The 18,906-nt window shown below is 38.5% G+C and overlaps 1 protein-coding gene across 3 annotated transcripts; it reads right to left on the bottom strand.

Annotated features, from left to right (window-relative positions):
* ypel2b (yippee-like 2b) lies at nt 1-18,304 on the bottom strand. Of its 3 annotated transcripts, none has more exons than XM_077208831.1 (5): nt 18,129-18,280; nt 9,613-9,842; nt 9,398-9,441; nt 8,790-8,898; nt 1-3,849 (listed from the first exon to the last, which is right to left on the bottom strand). In XM_077208831.1, exons 2-5 carry the CDS (start codon nt 9,727-9,729, stop codon nt 3,559-3,561), a joined length of 561 nt encoding a protein of 186 aa, XP_077064946.1. In that variant the 5' UTR covers nt 9,730-9,842; nt 18,129-18,280; the 3' UTR covers nt 1-3,558. The 3 variants fall into 3 exon arrangements, with proteins under 3 accessions (XP_077064946.1, XP_077064944.1, XP_077064945.1); XM_077208829.1 differs by lacking the exon at nt 1-3,849 and adding an exon at nt 4,672-6,350 and having other exon boundaries at nt 18,129-18,304; XM_077208830.1 differs by lacking the exon at nt 1-3,849 and adding an exon at nt 8,409-8,528 and having other exon boundaries at nt 18,129-18,304.
* Between the last annotated feature and the right edge of the window lie 602 nt (nt 18,305-18,906).

Raw genomic sequence — 18,906 nt, forward strand, 5'->3', positions numbered from 1 at the left:
TTTGTCTGAAAATCGTTTATTTCTCTTTATGCTTCGAATAAATCAAGCCAGTGACTAAATGATCAACTTCACATTGTTTTTCTTAGTAGCATGAAAATAATCTGTTATTTAAATTCTGATTAAATTATACAGAATGTGATCGATGAACGCTCCCTTTTAGCTATCAATCACACAGTGTGAGTTTATCAATGACTGAGTTCTGGACTCTGTCTACACTCTTATTTACATCATGTTTGAACTGTTAGTTATGATAAAAGCATTCGTGAAAGTGCAGATATCTAGTTACAATGACGAAATCACTGCGTTCATTTGCTCAACAGACACGTCTGTCATTGGCTAAAACGCTCATCACTGCAACCTTTCATGCAACAGGAGGAGATCTAAATATAATGCTAATCAACACTTTTCATGATTAGTTAAAATCAACAGCTGTAATAGTAAAACATAGTAAAGATTTCAAGAGAGTTCCACATTTAATACTTATTTCATATGCAAAGATGTTAGCCAATCACAGCAGTGGGCGTTTACACTGAAGTCTCACAGCGGACACGCCCCTTCCAACAGAACGTTCAAATCAGAGGGCTAAATACAGGCTAGAAATTGCCTTTTATATCTAAATTATGACCATTTTTATGTGAACATCATACTAAAATTATAAATGCACTACAAAACATTATTTATAAAAATGCAGTTCATGACCCCTTTAAATGTGAGTTATAAAGGGTTTATGCCTCCATAATATCACACATACACTCTCCATGGGCTGGGCCTAAATGTAGACCACAGGAATAAATCAATCTGTATAATCTTAAACAAATGCAGAGATTACCACAATCTCTAATCCACAGGGAAAATATAGTTTATCCGTTTAACTCTACACCTCCCAGTGATCACAGTGCATTAGTATTTAACTGGTATATGCCACATGTTCGTCTCACACCACTCTTTGGATCTCTCGTGCTTTCTCAGTTCAGTGTGTCAATGCACCAGTCTTGTGAGTCCGTCTGAGTCAGTCTCTGCTGCAGAGTTTTGACTCACTGAACAGCTCTGCTATTTTTAGCCTCTGCAGCTAACACTCCATTAGGTTACAGCAAGCCTTGCCTTCACCACAAGGACTGAACACCAAACCGAGAATAAAGGATTGCTTCTGGAAAGATGCTTGTGAATGCCGTCTCTGTTAAATAGGAAGGGTGGGGATGGGTGGTCACTTCAAAACAGTCAACCTACCATAAAAATGCCAGTGTTCCAAGCTCTGGCATAGTTAGAACTATCCCTTTAAGAGTTTGCTTTTGCCTACAGTCTCGTGTTCCAAGTAAACACTAAAAAGCGCTGCTGCTGGATGAGGAGGCAGATGCAGATGTGAGGTCATTGGCCAAAAAAAGAAGGCTCTCCCTGAGGACCACACTTTCACCAGCCAATAAACAGAACCCGATCCGCTTGGAGCGCCATCATTCCTTACTGCAGTCTGATGTTTCTGGAACATGAGCACTTGGTGTTCTTTGTTTGATTTTCTGCTGAGTCATTACGTCCCCAGACGCCTCATCCTATGGCTAGATAGAGCACCTCTGCTTCTGTGTGCTTCTCATTTTCTTGCATTTATTCAAGGAATATTCACTAAAAAATGAATATCTGTCACCATTTACTCATCTCATGTTGTTCCATACCTATGACATTTGTTTTCTTTCTTCTGAACACAAAATATATTTTACTGAATGGTTTACACTTTATTTTAAGGTGACATGGTAACATTGTTCTTACTCAAATGCTGATAAATATCAATTAACTGCATACTTAATATAGAGTTACGGTTAGGGTTTGGTTCAGGGTTACTTGTACTTATGCATAATTTACTGCTATTACTAAAGTAAGTACATGTAGTCATGTCGTGTAACTGTAACCTTAAAATAAAGTGTTACCACAGAATGTCTTTGAGTTGTTCTTTTTCACACAAATGGTAGTGTGTCAGAATTACCGCCCTGTCAGAATTACCGTTATTGCGAGATTCCGTAAAAAGCGTTTTTGTCCTTGCAGAACAAATTGCAATTTAAAAAACTGAATTTTCTGAGCTCCAACCTGTGGGCTTCATTTATAAAATGTTGCGTAGAAACTGTCCTACATTTGATCTTACGATAATTTCTCAAATGTGCATATATGTGATTCAGAGAACGAATGCATAAACGTGAAAAATGCTTTCTGACGTGAAATTTATCTTGAAATTGTGCGCGGGCAGCTGACTTGTTGCGTTTCTGTCTCATAGGCAATGACTCTGCAGGCAGCGTTTGCGCACGAAGATACCTCGCAAAACTGATTTCGGACAGACTTCTGTGTCAGCGTAAAAGTTTAATGATCTACAGCAAAATAGAGCGAGCTTTGGTGAGAACTAAACAAATATTTATATAAACAAATTAAATAGTTCTCACTAGAAATGATATCAGAATTGGAAAACGTTGGTCAAAAACATACATTTACACACAAACTGACCAGCAACCGCAACTTTCAGACGCCATCTTTCTTTTTCTAGCTCAACTGTCACCGAATGGAACGCAAAGGATTGTGGGATATAAAAGGCAGTGAAGGATACTGTACTGTACATCTATGCTGCCTTCAAAATCGATCAGATGTCTGGAGACAGTCTCAGGAGACAGGATGTGTTTGGATTCAGACATGACTTGATGCCTTTCAACCTTGGAATGCATCCTTTGAAGACAGTATTTTTTAAGTTTTCGGATACAGCTCGACTCTCTGCCTCAAGGAAAAGTGCGTACGTCTGCTTAGACCATGACATAGCAAGCACTTTTCAACATCTAAGATCATTTTTATGAATGTGAATGTTGTAGTGGAATTTATCATACACACACTCTGAGTTCAAATCTGTGCTTATGCACGTTTTATAAATGAGGCCCTGTACCATGTGACCACTTTATCACCTGTCTGCTGCAAATTCGTTTTGGCAGATCATTTCAGATTCGCAAACAGCTCAGAGTAGATTGTCAAGGGTTGTCATCTCATAATTATTAATTAAAATGCAGCAAAACAAACAAAAAACGCTTCTCTAGACCTTGCATTTAAAACGCGCTCTGTGTAAATGTCCCCTTAGTTCTCACTTCTGGCCGTAAAATATTGTAATCCAAACCCATGTCTTCTGCCTTTCACTATTTCTTTCAGTATTTCACAATTACCTGAAATGTTGTGGCTTGGCATCCAGCTCTCTGACTAATACTGACATTATGCGATGTGATAACTTCCTCCGTTTAATCATCGTGCCGAGGGAGCGGCGAGACGAGACGTATGGCTTCAAGTCTCGTTTTGCAAGAGCAGAAGTTCATATGAGGACTAGGAACAAGAGGACACAGTGTATATATGCACTCCGTGTGTGTTTTTCTTTGTAGCTCATGTCTACATATTAATTTATCAACCACCGGAGAGCTGGGTAATCAACTGTAAGTGATATTATTCGCCCACACACTCACCAGAGCACCAACCAAACTCTGACAGACCTTACAGTCAGCGAGTGTGTGAGATAAACTCCGGGCCCAGACACTGAATGACACCAGCCCTTCACAGACACACACTTGCACTGCCTCCTCCGCAACTTGAGGAGAGAAAGAGAGAGCCAGTTGCTAGGAGACGCGGCCTCCAGTGCAAACACAGAGCCATCTGTCTGTGTAAAGAAGAGACGTAGGGCAACTGAAAGGCTGGCACACTCCCTGGAACAACAGAGGAATGGAGAGCAGCCACCATCTTGTATTTTAAGCTCCTCCATATTGAAATAATGCTCTTTTTGTTAGAGAGAGCCCACATCTGGATTTTTACCTCATTTTCAGTGTTGAAGGAAGGACTGGAGTGTATCTGTTGATAAAGTTGGGGATGAATTAAACATTTAAGACAAAACATAGAAAAATATAATTCAAGCAATATTTCACCCAAAAAGGAAATTATTTACACTAATGTCATTCCCAATTTGTAGGGTATTCCTTCTTACGTGGAACATAAAATGTAAAGATTCGCAGAATGTTCAAGCTGCTCTTTTCCATACAATGAAAATAAATGGCTGCTTAGTCAAGCTTAGTAAATGACCAAAAATGCAACATACAAATATGACTTGTACCCAGAATTACAAGTCTTTTTAAAGGGATATTTCCCCTAAATAAGAAAATTGACTTCATGTCCTCCCAAACACGTGATGTAGTTGAATTTTTTTTTTGTCCATACAAATGGAAGTCAGTAGTAACCAACATGAAGGTAAAATTATTAGAGAAAAAGAAATACCATTGTTTTGTGAAAGGGAAAGAAATTTAAGTTATTATTTGCTGAAAATTTCTCTGCCATTGCTTTTAAATCTCTCTTGCGAATCTCATTCTAATTCAATACATTCAATCTCATGTTTGAATATGTGCAAGTGTGAATAGGACTTGAGAACTATTGTGAAACTTGAAGAAATTTAACAAATAACTTTTTTGGTTTACTGTACATTTTAGCCCGACTTCACTTTCGTTGTATGGAAAAGATCGGCATGGACAGGCTAAACATCTCATTTTTAGTTCCATAAAAAGACATTGTGATTGGAAAAACAGGAAGGTGAGTAAATTACAGAATTAAATTTTGAGTAAACTTTGAGTAAACAGCATGCAGTTATGAAAAGTGCCTAGAAAAATAAAAACATTAAGCAGATCAATCAATATTTCTGTTTTATTGACATTTTATATCAATGTTGATGAGAGTTCCAATAATATCCGAATTCTCTCCTCATCCATTTATAAAATACACTACAGTTGAAACTTCTTACTGGAATACAAAAGTAGTAAATTTTGGTGTCCAGACATAAAGCGATAAACAAATCCAGCAACTTAGTCCCTGACACAGATGAAAATCAGTTATGGTGAATAAATACATTTATGCACATATATATTTCCACATATCAATTAAAACTTTGTGTCAATTAAATACGTCAAGAAGTTTGTTTTTCCACTATATACAACCCAACATGCTACCATTCTCTTCACCCAAGCAAAAAAAAAAATCAACTTTTGTTAGGTCAACTCATTTGCAGTTGGGTCTTTGGTGATTTTTGGAGACAGTGAAGTGTAATTTAGGTACAGAGGAGCTATGAAGAATAGTATTTTTAAAATGTAATTTTTTTATTTTAATAACCTAATGGATAGGTAGTGTATGGTCTCATCTTAGATCCTTATTCCCCATAGAGTCCATTAACACGCAAGAACAGTCAGTACGAATTAACACCGTGAAACTGGGACCAGCACAGACTGTTGGAACATGGAACACAGACACAAAGATGTCCAGATAAAACACCTTGTAAACTGCTCTACACAAACGTTTACATTCACGTAATTATGGGCATGTTTCATCCAATATCAGTTAGATGGTCGTTTATGCTAAAAGCATTTCAGTAAAGTTCACTTTACCCTTCTTAAGAAGTGGTCACATTAGTGACATTTCAGCAAAATTTCAATAGTGCAGCGATGTATGAAACACATCATAGTCACTTTCAAACCAAGCGTGTTTCTGTTGGTCAGCGCAGTGAATTTGCATAACCAACTTGAACATGAGGCAACTTTATCGCCCTCACGTGAAACACATGGATTGAAATGACTGGATTTTGTCTGCGAAATTGTGCCAAGCAACAGTAAATGTGACCGCACCTTTGGACGGTTTAAAGGAATAGTTTGGTGAACTACTCCTTTAAGCCCTTTGTGTTGGTCCGTCAGAGCTCTATTCAGAGATCTCTCCATGCCAAGTCTCCTCGCTTGCGCAGATGGTGCTGAATTCGGATAGGTCAGCCTGGTAGTTTCTCACTAACACAAAGTGGAGAAAGCCCCATCAGCTCGGCGAACTCGTGACCCTGATCCTGCCAAGCACAACGTGCCCTCTGAGCCCTGCCTTATGTCATATACGTGTATGAATAGAGCCGCTTGTAGTATAAACAGTCGGGCTAAGATGAGCGTGAGAGCGTATGCTGTTGTTTTTACACACATATGTCTGTACACCTTATGTATGCATTCATGTATCTGTGTGCTCCCATGTGCCAGGTCGGACACACACACACGCGTGCGCTCTCTCCTCCAGACACACAAAGCCCCCCGGGGCGGCCCGCTCTCCTGATTTGGCTCCAGCTAGAGGCGTGTGTGTCAGCAGGAGATGGAGGGTAGAAGAGGGTTTAAGAGGGTAATGGCAAACCAAAGTCAGTCATTCACCCATGCATTCACCATCCACCCGTCATCTGCTTGCTCTCTCCAGGACGCTCAGTCCCAGCCGTTGTCCTTGATCATGTGGGCGAGCTCGATAATGAACTTGCCCTCCTTGTACTTCTGACTGCTCTCAAAGGCATGTTCCTGGGGGCAGGAGGAGAGCGAGAAACGATATTGACCGCAGGACTGACTTGGATGTGAAATTCGTCATCATTTATGGGTTAATGACAGACTGTTCACGATAAAAAGGAAAAATTGTTCATGTTGGTTTCATTTAGTTTGAAAAAACTTTCATGGCAAAAAAAACAACAGCAACTGAATGACTCTAAAAATGTCATGTGGTGTAACCTTCAAATAAAATACATTTTCCTTCTACCTTGAATATGTGAGTGTACACATCTTAATCATTATTATCAAAAAAGTTGCAATAAAATGCAAAAAGTATCTTTTCAAATATCATGAATTGTTCATTAAAAATACATTATACTTTTTGGGGAGTCGCACCACATGACATTTTACAACCTGAACTCCCAGCTAACAAAAATAAGGGTCACACTTTAGTTTAGGGTTTAGTTTTAATTCTCACTATTAACTATTAACAACGACTAATAAATAAACTCGACGACTAATGCCTCAATAAACTCCTAATTACTGCTTATTAATAGTTATTGAGGTAGTTGTTACGTTTAGGAATTAGGTAGGATTAAGGGATGTAGAATATGGTCATGCAGAATAAGGTATTAATATGTGCTTTATAACTTAAGTACTAATAAAAAGCAAATATCCTAGTAACATGAGTGCTAATAAGCAACAAGTTAATAGTGAGAAACAATTGGACCCTAAACTAAAGTGATACCAAAATTCTAACATTCCCATTAAGTTATGAAAAAGTTGAATGTTCTCTGAATGTTCAAAATGTCCAGTTTAAAATTTTTTTTTTTTTTAACTTTTTTCTTGATTATACGCAGAGGTGTCAATTCCAGGGGTCAGAAAGTAAAGATCCTGCCATATGTTTATTCCACCCATTAACTCAGCCAGATGATTTCACTAATTAGTTCAATCTCCTGGCTGAAAAAGTGTGCTAATTAGCAAATCCAGGTGATTGGAACAAAATACTGAGGAGGAATTTCACTTTCTGAACCTGGACTTGACACCTCTGATTATACGAAAGTTTAGGGAGCGTTCCATTTCGTCATTTTGAAAACATCATGTGAACCTTATTTTCAAATGTTCTCTAAACAATCTGAAACAAGTAGTAACATTTAAATGTTTCAGGTAAAAAAAACATTCCACGAGTGATGTATAAATAATGTTTTTGTGCTTATGTTTTGAGAACATTATTAAAGACCAGATAACTTTGTACAAACATTCTATTAAGGTTACTGAAAGAATGTTTTTTTTGTTTATATAATTTTGAGAGAACCTTGCCAGAATGTTCTGAGAACGTTCCCTGTTAGCTGGGCTAGCCTTGTCCCATCATAAAAGGGCCAAATTATGACTGTTCGTTGGTGTATGATACAATTTACAATTTTTATATATATATATATATTTTTTTTTCTTTTCTTTATTATTGTATCAGGACAGTTTTCAGACATTCATGACTTTATGCCCACCCAAAAATACCACAATTAATTTTAATTCAGTAATTAAAAACATAATCATCATAGAAGATAGGTCAAACTGTTTCACTACAGCATTAAAAATTTGTCCTTTCTTTTTATAGCTGATGGATGCAGGCAGAAGGGAGCACTCATCAGATTTCTGGAGAAGGGCACTGGGTCAAGCTTCTCTGAAACGTCTGCATTCATACTGACAGAAATATCTGCAGTATTTATAAATAACCAGGCCACTATGGGAACGTATACTTGTTTGTGTGCATATTGGTGTTTGCATTGGTCCAAACTCCATGTCAAGGGCGACCGGAAATCCAGTAGCACCAAAAGAAACAATCGGCATGCGGCACAGCTGCTGATTAAAAATGGACACCGTGCAAGGAATGTGTCCCGCTTAGACAAGCCTTTATGAGCAAGCTTGAACTCGCAATGCCATGCATATTAACAATGTGCTTTTATCTCGAGTGATCGTGACTCAGGTGACTTTTCCGGTCAATGTTAACATGCAAACATTCAGTTTCTTCAGGTAAATGGGACTGCAAGTAGGCTATTTGTTGAGCATGGGACTTATGGGTGTAAATGGAAAGCTTTAAAGGAATAGTACACCCAAAAATTTTAATTCTGTCATCATTTACTCACCCTCATGTTCTTCCAAACCTGTATGACTTTCTTTCTTCAGTGGGGTCCAACATTTTTTGGACCCCATTGACTTCATTATATGCGCAAAACAGTTCACAGAAGAAAAAAAGTCAGAATTGTCATTTTTGGGTGAACTAATGTGCAGTTATAATGTTAGCCAAAGTGTCTCGCACATCATTTATAATTCCGTTTTGCCATTTTCCACCCTCTCTACGCTGTTTTTGCTACTGTACATTTAAGACTACTATATGTAAATGACCTGTGTTATGAGGTGATGTCACTTTTATGTAAATGTACTTTAACTTTCCATGTGTTGTGAGGGTTTCCTTACATATTTCCACCCCAGTGTGGTTTTGCAGTTTTCGCAGTAGATGTCGGCCACCGCATGAAGCCCCGTGAGCAGAACCCGCTCCTCTGCAGGGCCACATCCCACGTTCACCCTGAGGAGACCAGTGAGAAACAATCACACAAAGGAAGATACAATCAGGTGACTTTCTATTCATCAACGAATCCTGAAAAATTAAATGCATTATGGTTTTCACAAAAAATATTAAATCAATGTTAAAAACAATTTTTAACATTGATAATAATAATAATAGTTTATTGAGCAGAAAATCAGCATATTAGAATGATTTTTGAAGGATCATGTAACACTGAAGACTGTGAGTAACACTTACTGAAGAGTAATGATGCTGAAAATTCAGCTTTGCATCACAGAAATGAAATACATTTCAAATATAATAAAAAAAACATTTTAAAGTGTAATAAAAGTTCACAAAAGTATTGTTTTTACAGTATTTTTGATCAAATAAATGCAGCCTTGGTGAGCAAAAGAGCTTTCAGACCGAACTGTATATGCGCACAACTGCCATGTCAAACTCCTACAAAAAACAGAAAAGTACAAACAAATATCCACTTGAAAACACAGAATCAACTTACACAGAGTTGAAGAGATAAGCTCTGCCCTGACTTCCTTGAAAGGACTAAAAGAAAAAAGAGAATTGCATGTGATATCTCACTTAAATGTTAATCCGTGCAGAACTGATGTGGCATTAAACAGCATGTGTTGATCTTCCAATCTGTGCCCTTCTCACATGCTTAACAAACATGTTTGATGGTGTGGTCAGGTGGTCATTTCTCTGCTCATTAATCACCTTGGAGATGAGTTCGTCGTGGTTGGCGAGGTGTGCTCTGCAGTGGATGCAGCTGTAGGTGCGGTGGCAGCTGGGCAGGTACGCCTGGAAGGTTTTGGAGCGCGTCATGGTGACCATGGGCCGGGTCGGCGGGCGGTGCAAGAAGGGGCTGCCGGCCCAGTTCGGCTCACATGGGAAGCACCGCAACACACAGGTGAGGGCCGTGGTGGGGCGGGGTGGGAGGTATACACCTGCACACACAGGGATGTCCTGGGATGAGTATCACAGCTGTATAGATTGCATTGCACTCTTTTTGTGAGCGAACTCTAAGTCAACCAGTGCCGTGAATTTGAGGCGGGACTTACTGTTGAACAAGGTTAGATTACTATTGCTCAAGCATAGTACTTGGGTAGGGTTAGAAACAATTATTCAGAATCTACAATGCAACTGAATCTACAGTGTGAATCATACAATTCTTTAAAAAATTAATCTTATAAGCAGGAGCTTTTTTTTTTAGCTCAAATATAACCATACAGTGCAACCATTGTAGTTTAACCATAGAGTTTAACCCAAAGTTGAACATTCCTCAACCAAGTGTGCTGCAAGCAAGCCTGCCGCACAAGCCCTGAAAAGTGAAGCCAAAACGTCTCGATCGCCCCCCCGTGACTGGTCCTAGTATAGCTCATAAACCGGGGAGCGGGACGTTGATTTCGCTGCTTTACTTCCTGCTCACTACTGCGCATGTCTGGTCCCGAAATCGCAACTGCGCAGACTCAAGTCCCAAGATGTCAGCGCCATATCGGGACAATGGCGGCTTCACTTCTCGCCAATGGAAGAGAGCGAAGGGGCGTCGTCCATCTTTTTTTACAGTCTATGGCTGCAAGCATCCTAAAATGTGAAGTCAAAACAATTTGATCGCCCCCTGGTGGCTAGCTGCAGTATAGGTCTTTAAACCCCCCCTCTCCATGTATTCGAATGGAACACGAGCCAAAGATGGTTTCTGTCATTTTAGTTAGTTCTCATCATGTAAACATGTTCAAGTGTTAGTTTTCCCACGGGACTTCAGCGCGAGACTACAGCTAGCCATCTAAAACACTATTTAGGTGAATTTAAACAATGGCTAAGTTGCTAAACGCATCTTGTTCACATGTAAGGCCCCTGTTCATGTTGGACAGACATTTTAATTGCATTTTGTGTCTGTTAAGAGGCACAAAGTCACTCTTTATGTATATGCCCCCATAACTGCCGTTTTAGCTGAGTTGGAGCTCTGGGCATTTGCGGGAACAGCTCCGTGTTGCAAGCACCAATCCGGTTCGTTTTTTTTTTCTATAGACAGTACTCACAAAGGTTTAACGATCAAGATTAACTTAAAATTGCCCGGAGTTCTCCTTTAAGTTTTGTTATAATTAGTTATTGGGTGGGATCTTGATTCTGCGGCTCCACCTCAGGATCACTACTGTGAAGACTCGGGCCCCAGACGACGCAATCAGCAACAATTGCTATTGGGAAATGTTTGCTTCATTTTTTATACAGTGGATGGAAGAAGAGTTGTGATGCCAAACTTTTTTACAGTCTACGTCCAGAAATCTCAGTGACCAAAACACCCCCGAAAAAAAAGCACAGAAGTACGAAATAGACGTTCAGTGCCTCGTCACCCTGCTTTAAAAACAAGGGCACTCCCATTAAAAAAAATGGAAAAATATGCTAGCCTCTGGGAAAAAAATGCTTAAGTGGATACAAGGCTTAAAACACCTTTTGCAAGAAATGTTTTATATAATATTAATAATTGAAATTATCTCATAATTTGGCAACAGAATTGTATTGTCATCCCAACTATTTTCTTCCTCGAAAATGCTAAAAGAAGTGTTAATGGAAACATTGAGGAATCTGGGTTGTTAAGAAGAATCAGAAGTGGAACCGAAAACGTTCAATTTCTCATGGTTCCCATCCCTAAACTTTGGTACATAACTTGTCCTACACAGTTTACATTAAATCAACAAAACCTTAAATCCAGTGTTGTTGTTGTTATTAACTAAAACTGAAGTTACTAAAAATCATTTTAATTAATTGAAATAAAAATGAAATCAGACAAAATATAAATATTAGATGAAAAAAAATTAGATAGAAAAAACCCTTCAAAATAAGAATAAATATATAAATGATACTAAAACAATACTTCTTACATCATGTGGCTTGTTGAGGTTACTTTTCTAAGCGATCAGATACTTTGCTGTTGGCTCTTTTAACTTGGGCCAAAAAGACCAGGTGAGAAAGACATCATGGTGGCCACTTTGGCATGATCATACTCTCTCCATTTTTTTCAATAGTAGTGCAGAAATTGCACGCTTCCCCTTTAAGAATGTCCAGTGGTTAGCAATCTGTTTTTATGCACCAGTCTGATGCTTTATTGTTGCATTGCTCTATCAGTCAGAAGGCTTTGTTGAGGCAAAAAGGCAAAAAGGCGCCTCTTATGTTCTGTCCATTGTTTCTCCGTCAAAGCGTGGGGCTGGGGAATAAAGAGGCTACTGATGGATCGAAGTGCTTTCCCACACAAACACACAACCATCGGCTGGGACAAACGCTTACTCGTACTCGTCCACAAATAAACTCTCTAGCATTCTGATGACCCGCTCTCGCCCCAGTTCCACACACTCTGACCCATGCGGGTATTTTAGGACTCGGCGAGTTTGCTCAGAACATGATGCTGAAAAGGACCCATGGTGTTTTCTTACAGTTTACCATCAACCAAACGATGCACTTTGATACACTGCTATAACTGCATAATAGATGAGATAATGGATTTCTCTTTCTCTCGCACAAGCTTTGGGAGAGACAAAGTGGCTTTTATTTGTTCAAAGTTAATACTGGTTCCGTCTGTACATGTATATTATATTTTAACTGAAATGTAAGATGTTTTGTATGGAAACATCAATAAATTATCATTAGAAGACTGGAAACGGTTTACCAGTATTTCAAGGAGATGTAAACTATCCTTGAGACTCAACACTAAAGTAACCAATGAGTAAGAAACGATCAAATCCGCCTTTTATAGCTCTGGAATGCTTTTTCCAACATTTTTTCTTAGGATTTTGTGTTTGTATCCCTTCTTATTTACGCAGCTGCAAATTTAATCCAGGTTTTGTATTGCCATAACAGGCAGATCAATAAAAGCAAAGGGAGAAAGTCTCAGTATGGTTTCATCATGCAGAAAAGAACATAATCGCTGAGCTCTGATCCGTGAACACTGATGAATCTTCAGGCACACCCAGTTCAAATACTGATCACTGATCCAACACAAACTGTGCCACAGATCACAAAGCTGGACACAAGCAGAATAGAAAGCACCACATCTTATAAGATGCCTTTTAGTAATTATATGTAGTGTTCAAGAGATTAAACTAGGGTGATAGAGGCAGAAGATTCAATCAAATTTTCTAAGCTGTTCTGAGTGTTTTTAGGGTCTGCAAAGAACAAACAATACTAAAGATCACAAATACTAGCATTAATGGAATAATTCACCTTTAAAATACAATTCTGTCATAATTTCTCTCGTCATTCCAAACCCATTCACAGCTCTTTCCTTAACAACAGTTTGTAGTGACTAGGTCTATCTCTCATGCTCCAAAAATGACAAAAAGCACCACAAATGTAGTCCCAATGGCTTGAGCGCTATCACCCTGTAGCCCAAGACTGGTTGCCCACTGAAGCTAAGCAGGGTTAAACCTAGTAAGTACCTGGATGGGAAGAATCCTGGGAAAACTAGGTTGCAGCTGGAAGAGGAGATAGTGAGGCCAGCAGGGGGTGCTCATACTATGGTCTGTGTGGGACACTATACTGTGAAGAAAAAGAAAGTCCTTTGAATGAGACATTAAACTGAGGTCCTGACTTTCTGTGGTCATTAAAAATCCCAGGATGCTCTTAAAAAAAAGAGTAGGGTTTAACCCTGGCGTCCTGGCCAAATTTGCCCATTGGCCACTGTCCATGGCCATGGCCTCCAAATCATTCCCATATACTGATTGACTTCATCACTCTATCTCTTCTCCACCAATAAGCTGTTGTGCAGTGGGTGTTCTGGCGCACTATGGCTGCAATCGCATCAACCAGGTGGATCCCACATATTGGGGTTGAGGAGATTACCCCCTTCCATATGTAAAGCGGTTTAAGTGCCAAGAAAAGTGATATATTTTGACTATTATTATATTCCAAGGGCCTGTCCAAATACCCACACTTGCAGTCTTTGCCCTTGACTACTATTACTACTTGTCTACACTATAATGTACTTCCTGTATTTGGCCCAAGAGTTTAAATGGGCATGAAGACTGCAAGTGTGTGTAGAACTTTTGATTACCTGATGATTTATTTACACATTTTCACACACAGAATACAGCTTTATTTACACACATTTGATTTTTTTTACTTTGCACTGTAAAATAAACGTCTATAGCTGCATCCCAATTCAGAGGCTGAATCCATCGAAGGCCGCATTCAAAGGTCGATTGAATCACCACGGTGCGACGAAGGCTGTCCCAAGTCGAAGGCTCCTTCAAATGCGGCCTCGAAATGTGTCATTTGTTTCGCGGGCAATGAAGGATACAACAGATGGATCCTTCGCAGCCTAGCCTATCCCAGAATTCATCGCGCACCGGCGAAGACAGGACATTTTTGAGAGAAATTGCCAGATTACATTGGGTATTGGGTTTTAACTTACTAAAATAATCTAATGTATCTAATGATCCAAAAGTAACAATTCAAATGTTGACATATCTTACCTAGATGCGATTTTATATAGTTTATACTCTTTATTATGTCCATAAATGGACCAATGTGAACATATTTAGACAGGGTTTGAACCCTCTTTTTTTTAGGCAGCTGTCTAAGTTGCTAGGTGACAAGAACAGTCCTCCATAGGCTAGACCGTCCCATTTAACAACTCCTGGTCTGACCTTTGTGGACTTTGAAGGCGTGGCCTTTGAAGTCTGAGTCCTTCGAAGGATGCAGCCTTTGAATTGGGACGCAGCTTATATGTCTGTTCAGTAGTCCCTATGTAACAGACGATAAAATGTAATTGTGGTGCTTCTAATTAAGTGAAAAAAGCAGTTGCAAACGTTGTACAATACTCATCTTTGCAACATTTTATGTTTTACAACCAAATTATATAATATCTGATTAAATTAACTTACACTTATTATTTAACTTAATTGAACACGATGCATGATGGGATACACTTAGCCTCAGATACTGCTCCGAATCGGTATTAGAGATAGTTTGGATTTAGTGTAAGTTAAGGGCACTGAGCTTTGGAGATTTTTCAGACTTGGGACAGTCAAGTGTCCAAGACTGCAAGTGTGGGTATTTGGACAGGCCGGCAGTCTTCTGAACCCAGACTCTTTGTTTTATGGAAAGAGTTGCGTAAATATGTTTACTTTTGTGTTCCATGAAAAAACTAACAGCATACAAGTCTGGAAAGACATAATGAAGAGTATTGTAAATAATGACAGGGTTTAAATTTTGGGGAACAGTACCTTTAACTTTGTTAATTTCCCCCTTAAATAAATATCCAGAGGTTACCGTAGTCAGCCGTATCCAGTCCATATCCAGATCAGATGGTGGACCAGCACCAAGAAGACACGACCACAACGCAGCCCTGAATGTCAGCAGAGATCCTGTCTACTAGATAATCCCCTGTGAAGGCCTCGTCGACACGACAGCCATCGGCACAGATCCTCAGCAAAGACCACAAGAACGAGACAAGACCACAGACCTATGACCAGCTTCGTCTCCATACTGGCGCGATGAATCTGATCTTCAAGCAAAAGGAACTGTATGAAATATTTGAATGCTACCAATCCACAAGATTTCTGACTTGTGATGCAGACTGTATCATAATCACACTACTGTATGTTCATTCGTTGGTCAGAGGAAAACTGGCCCCCTGACTGAGCCTGGTTTCTCCCAAGGTTTTTTTCTTCCCTCAATTCTGTCACCTGACGGAGTTTGGGTTCCTTGCCACTGTCTGTCACCTCTGGCTTGCTTAGTTGGGGACACTTAATATTTAACAATATTATTGATTTCACTGCACTGACACCATCGGGTGAGAACGGAACTGTGCTGGACGATGACATCGCTGTTTTCTGAACTGCTTTATAAATTAAATGAATTAATTTAATAATTGATGATCTTTCTTTACAATAGAACTGAATCAACACTGAGCTGACTTCAGCTGAACAATGACACTATTTTCTTTTAGAGCTGCTGAAATGAACTCTGTTTGCATCACTGAATCATTTTCCTGTTATCACTGTAAGCCTGCTTTGAAACAATTTGTATTGTATAATGCGCTATATAAATAAAGGTGACTTGACTATGCTCTGATAAATTTGCTGTGACAGAGGGCTTGTAGCACTCATCACTTCAAGGCCTATGCAACGCAAGGACCTTCCTTATGTAACCAGAGCAGTGCTGATGGGGATAACAGCAGCAACAGAAAGAGAGGAAACACATCCTTGAGTTGCGTCCATCCCTTCACTGGCTGTCCAGCCTCTAGCGGCTTATTTAACAGTCTTTTTGAATGTCATGCATTTACTGTAATTACTTTGAGATAAAATTCCTAACCTGGATTTCTGACATCATTTTTGAAACCTTCCCCTCAAAACCTTCATTTTTACGAAAATAATTTTGGAAAATGGTGTAATATGATGTTACGTCATAGCAAATGATTAAACAAACAGCCCCTGTGATTGGGTCATGAAAATTAAAATGTTCTGCTTTTTGTAATAATCCATTTCTGAGGGCTTGTATTTGCATTCATATGCAGTTTATCATGCGAAGAGTGTCACGGTATAATACCATAGCTTAAGACCTGCAGGAAAAAAAATATTGAAAAACATAATCCCTGTAGACCGGATTGGATTTGACAGTGTTTCAGAAATTACTTGTCAGCATTCAGGCTCTCTGAATTCGATCGTGTATGAGCGAGAGAGCTCGTTGAAAATAAAACAGGAATCAATTCTTATTATTGTTTCATGCAATAAGTCAATGTTTGAGTGCTGAGCTGGACTAAACCTGATTCACTGACAGCAGACACTATATGGGGCTGGATTTCAGCCACACTGCACTACTGGCACTGTTTCCTCCTTGGAAGCACAAGCATGCTTTCAAATTTGACCCCTGACAACATAGCAATAAACAACATTTACAATAAAAAATATTTTTTTTGAGCCAAATACAACATACTGGAGCAAATCGACACAAAACATAGCAGTAAAATATGAGACTTGTTGAAATATCACAATATCACACTTAAAAATGTTGATAACTCAACCTAGTGCTCAATGCAGTTCTGTCATTAAGCTCCATCAACTCAAACCCATCAGTACTGACTAGTTAGGGAGCTTACTAAGTTTTAAAACACAACCAATATAATAAGTCCACGACATGTGCAAATGTTATTTGTGGTAAGAAGTGTATTGGTATCGTAGGTCAGTTATACTGAATATACTATTATTTTTCTGAATATTAAATATCAGATAACATTAAAATATACTAAATATCAAACATTTTAATTCAATTCTTTTCACTAATCTATTCTGTTGATGCCGAATATTCTATTAAAATTTTTATGAAAATGTTTGAAATAAATATATCACACTTTTTTATTTAAACAATCTATTCAGTTCTATTAAATTATTCATTATTTATGCTGAATATTCTATAGCATTTTATGACATGTTCTAAATATGAAATATTTTGAATACTCTATATTAGGTATGGAATGTTACTGAATGTTGATCATTAATTCATAGATAAATATTCAGTAACACTTTATTTTACAGTGTCCTTGTGTGCATCTAGTAGTTTCTATAGTAATAACTAAAAATTATTCAAAATTACATGCAACTAACCCTAACTCAAACCCTAATAAAACCCTAACCCCATAGTAAATAAATGTAGTTAATTAATATTACTCAATACTTAAATGTAGCATATAATAACACTGAAACAAGGAACATTTAAAATAAAGTGTTCTTTAAAGTATTAAATATTATGCTTTATTATACTGAATTTTTAAATATATATATTTCTTTAATGTAATATTATGTAATAACCAGTGGGTCTGTGATCACATACAGTAATGTTTATTTCCTTAAGAACTCCGACATGACGCAGACTGAATAAAGTGCACACTAATGCTGCTATTAATGCAGAATTATCTTAATTTATGACTGATAGCACTTACATGCCACGCAAACGGAATGATAAAGGAGATGATTGTCAGATATGATACATGTGCCACTGATGATGCTGCAGTGATGCTGGATGTGATAGTGGAGGTGTTTGATAAACAAGCATCAGTAGCAGCATCACCACTGCGGACCTGCAGCGCATCACACCACAGCATCTCCAGCAGAACAAGAACACAACACCGTCATCCTGACCGGATGCTCTTACACACACTATCAGTTGACATGATTTACATAAAGCAGATGACAATTATCATACTTACATTCAGACTACGTGTTAAAACAACTCGCATTTACCTTTGAAAAGAAGAAAACGGGGCTGTGATATGGTGGCACGCGCTCCTCTTCCGTTCCGTTTAATTAATTCGGGATTCACAGGAAACTTTGCGTAAGCTTTCCAGTCACGACAAATTCCTTCTCCCGCTTCGCTCGCGGTCAGTGTGGACGTGGTGCATGTAAACTAAGTTTTGTATGGGCACGATCGCACTGTACATCACCTACAGGGCAAATGACAACTCTTTCCACCAATCAGTGAGACGCTGAGGCATAGCAACATTACGCTGATTGGTCAGAACATGAAAAAACAACCAATCATAAATTGGCCTGGTATCTACCTGCAACTGTAACTGAGTTTAGAGAACTTATGTCGAAAACCTACCACCAGTAGGCTACATCTCTACCAGTACATGTTTTACGTGGAAGTAAAAGGTACAAGATACTTCACTGTATTCATTGTGTGATGAAGTTAACAAATACAACTATGTAAGTATTTTGTTTATTTAAAACTTTGTAAAAAAGAAAAAAACATTTTGAAGTACACTGAACTCAGAGTATAGCAAAGCTATAATCAAAGAAAGTGAGAAGTTGTTAAATGTACGGGTGTAGACGTTTTAATGTTATTGTAAATTTATATTTTGTTATCTCGTAGTATTTTGCATTGGTTCGTTAGAGCAAGTTTTAGTTACCATAGAGCGCCCTCTTCCGTTCAAAATGTGTGTGTGTGTGTGTGTGTGTAAGTTACCGGCCTTAATGCGTCAAGGGTTGTACACTTAAAAAAAAAAGCTAATATGGATAA

Source organism: Siphateles boraxobius, unplaced genomic scaffold, assembly GCF_051911475.1.
Source record: "Siphateles boraxobius isolate OS27281-9 unplaced genomic scaffold, OSU_SipBor_1 6, whole genome shotgun sequence".
NCBI classification, from domain to species: Eukaryota; Metazoa; Chordata; class Actinopteri; order Cypriniformes; family Leuciscidae; genus Siphateles; species Siphateles boraxobius.

Bases quoted from the DNA above. Each gene is read 5' to 3' on its own strand.
- ypel2b (XM_077208831.1), bottom strand. From the start codon at position 9,729: ATGGTCACCATGACGCGCTCCAAAACCTTCCAGGCGTACCTGCCCAGC. The intron at 8,899-9,397 runs GTAAGTTGATTC...TGGTCTCCTCAG, and splicing joins GCTTATCTCTTCAACTCTGT to GGTGAACGTGGGATGTGGCC. The intron at 3,850-8,789 runs GTAAGGAAACCC...CTTTATCAACAG, and splicing joins CCACACTGGGGTGGAAATAT to ATACACTCCAGTCCTTCCTT.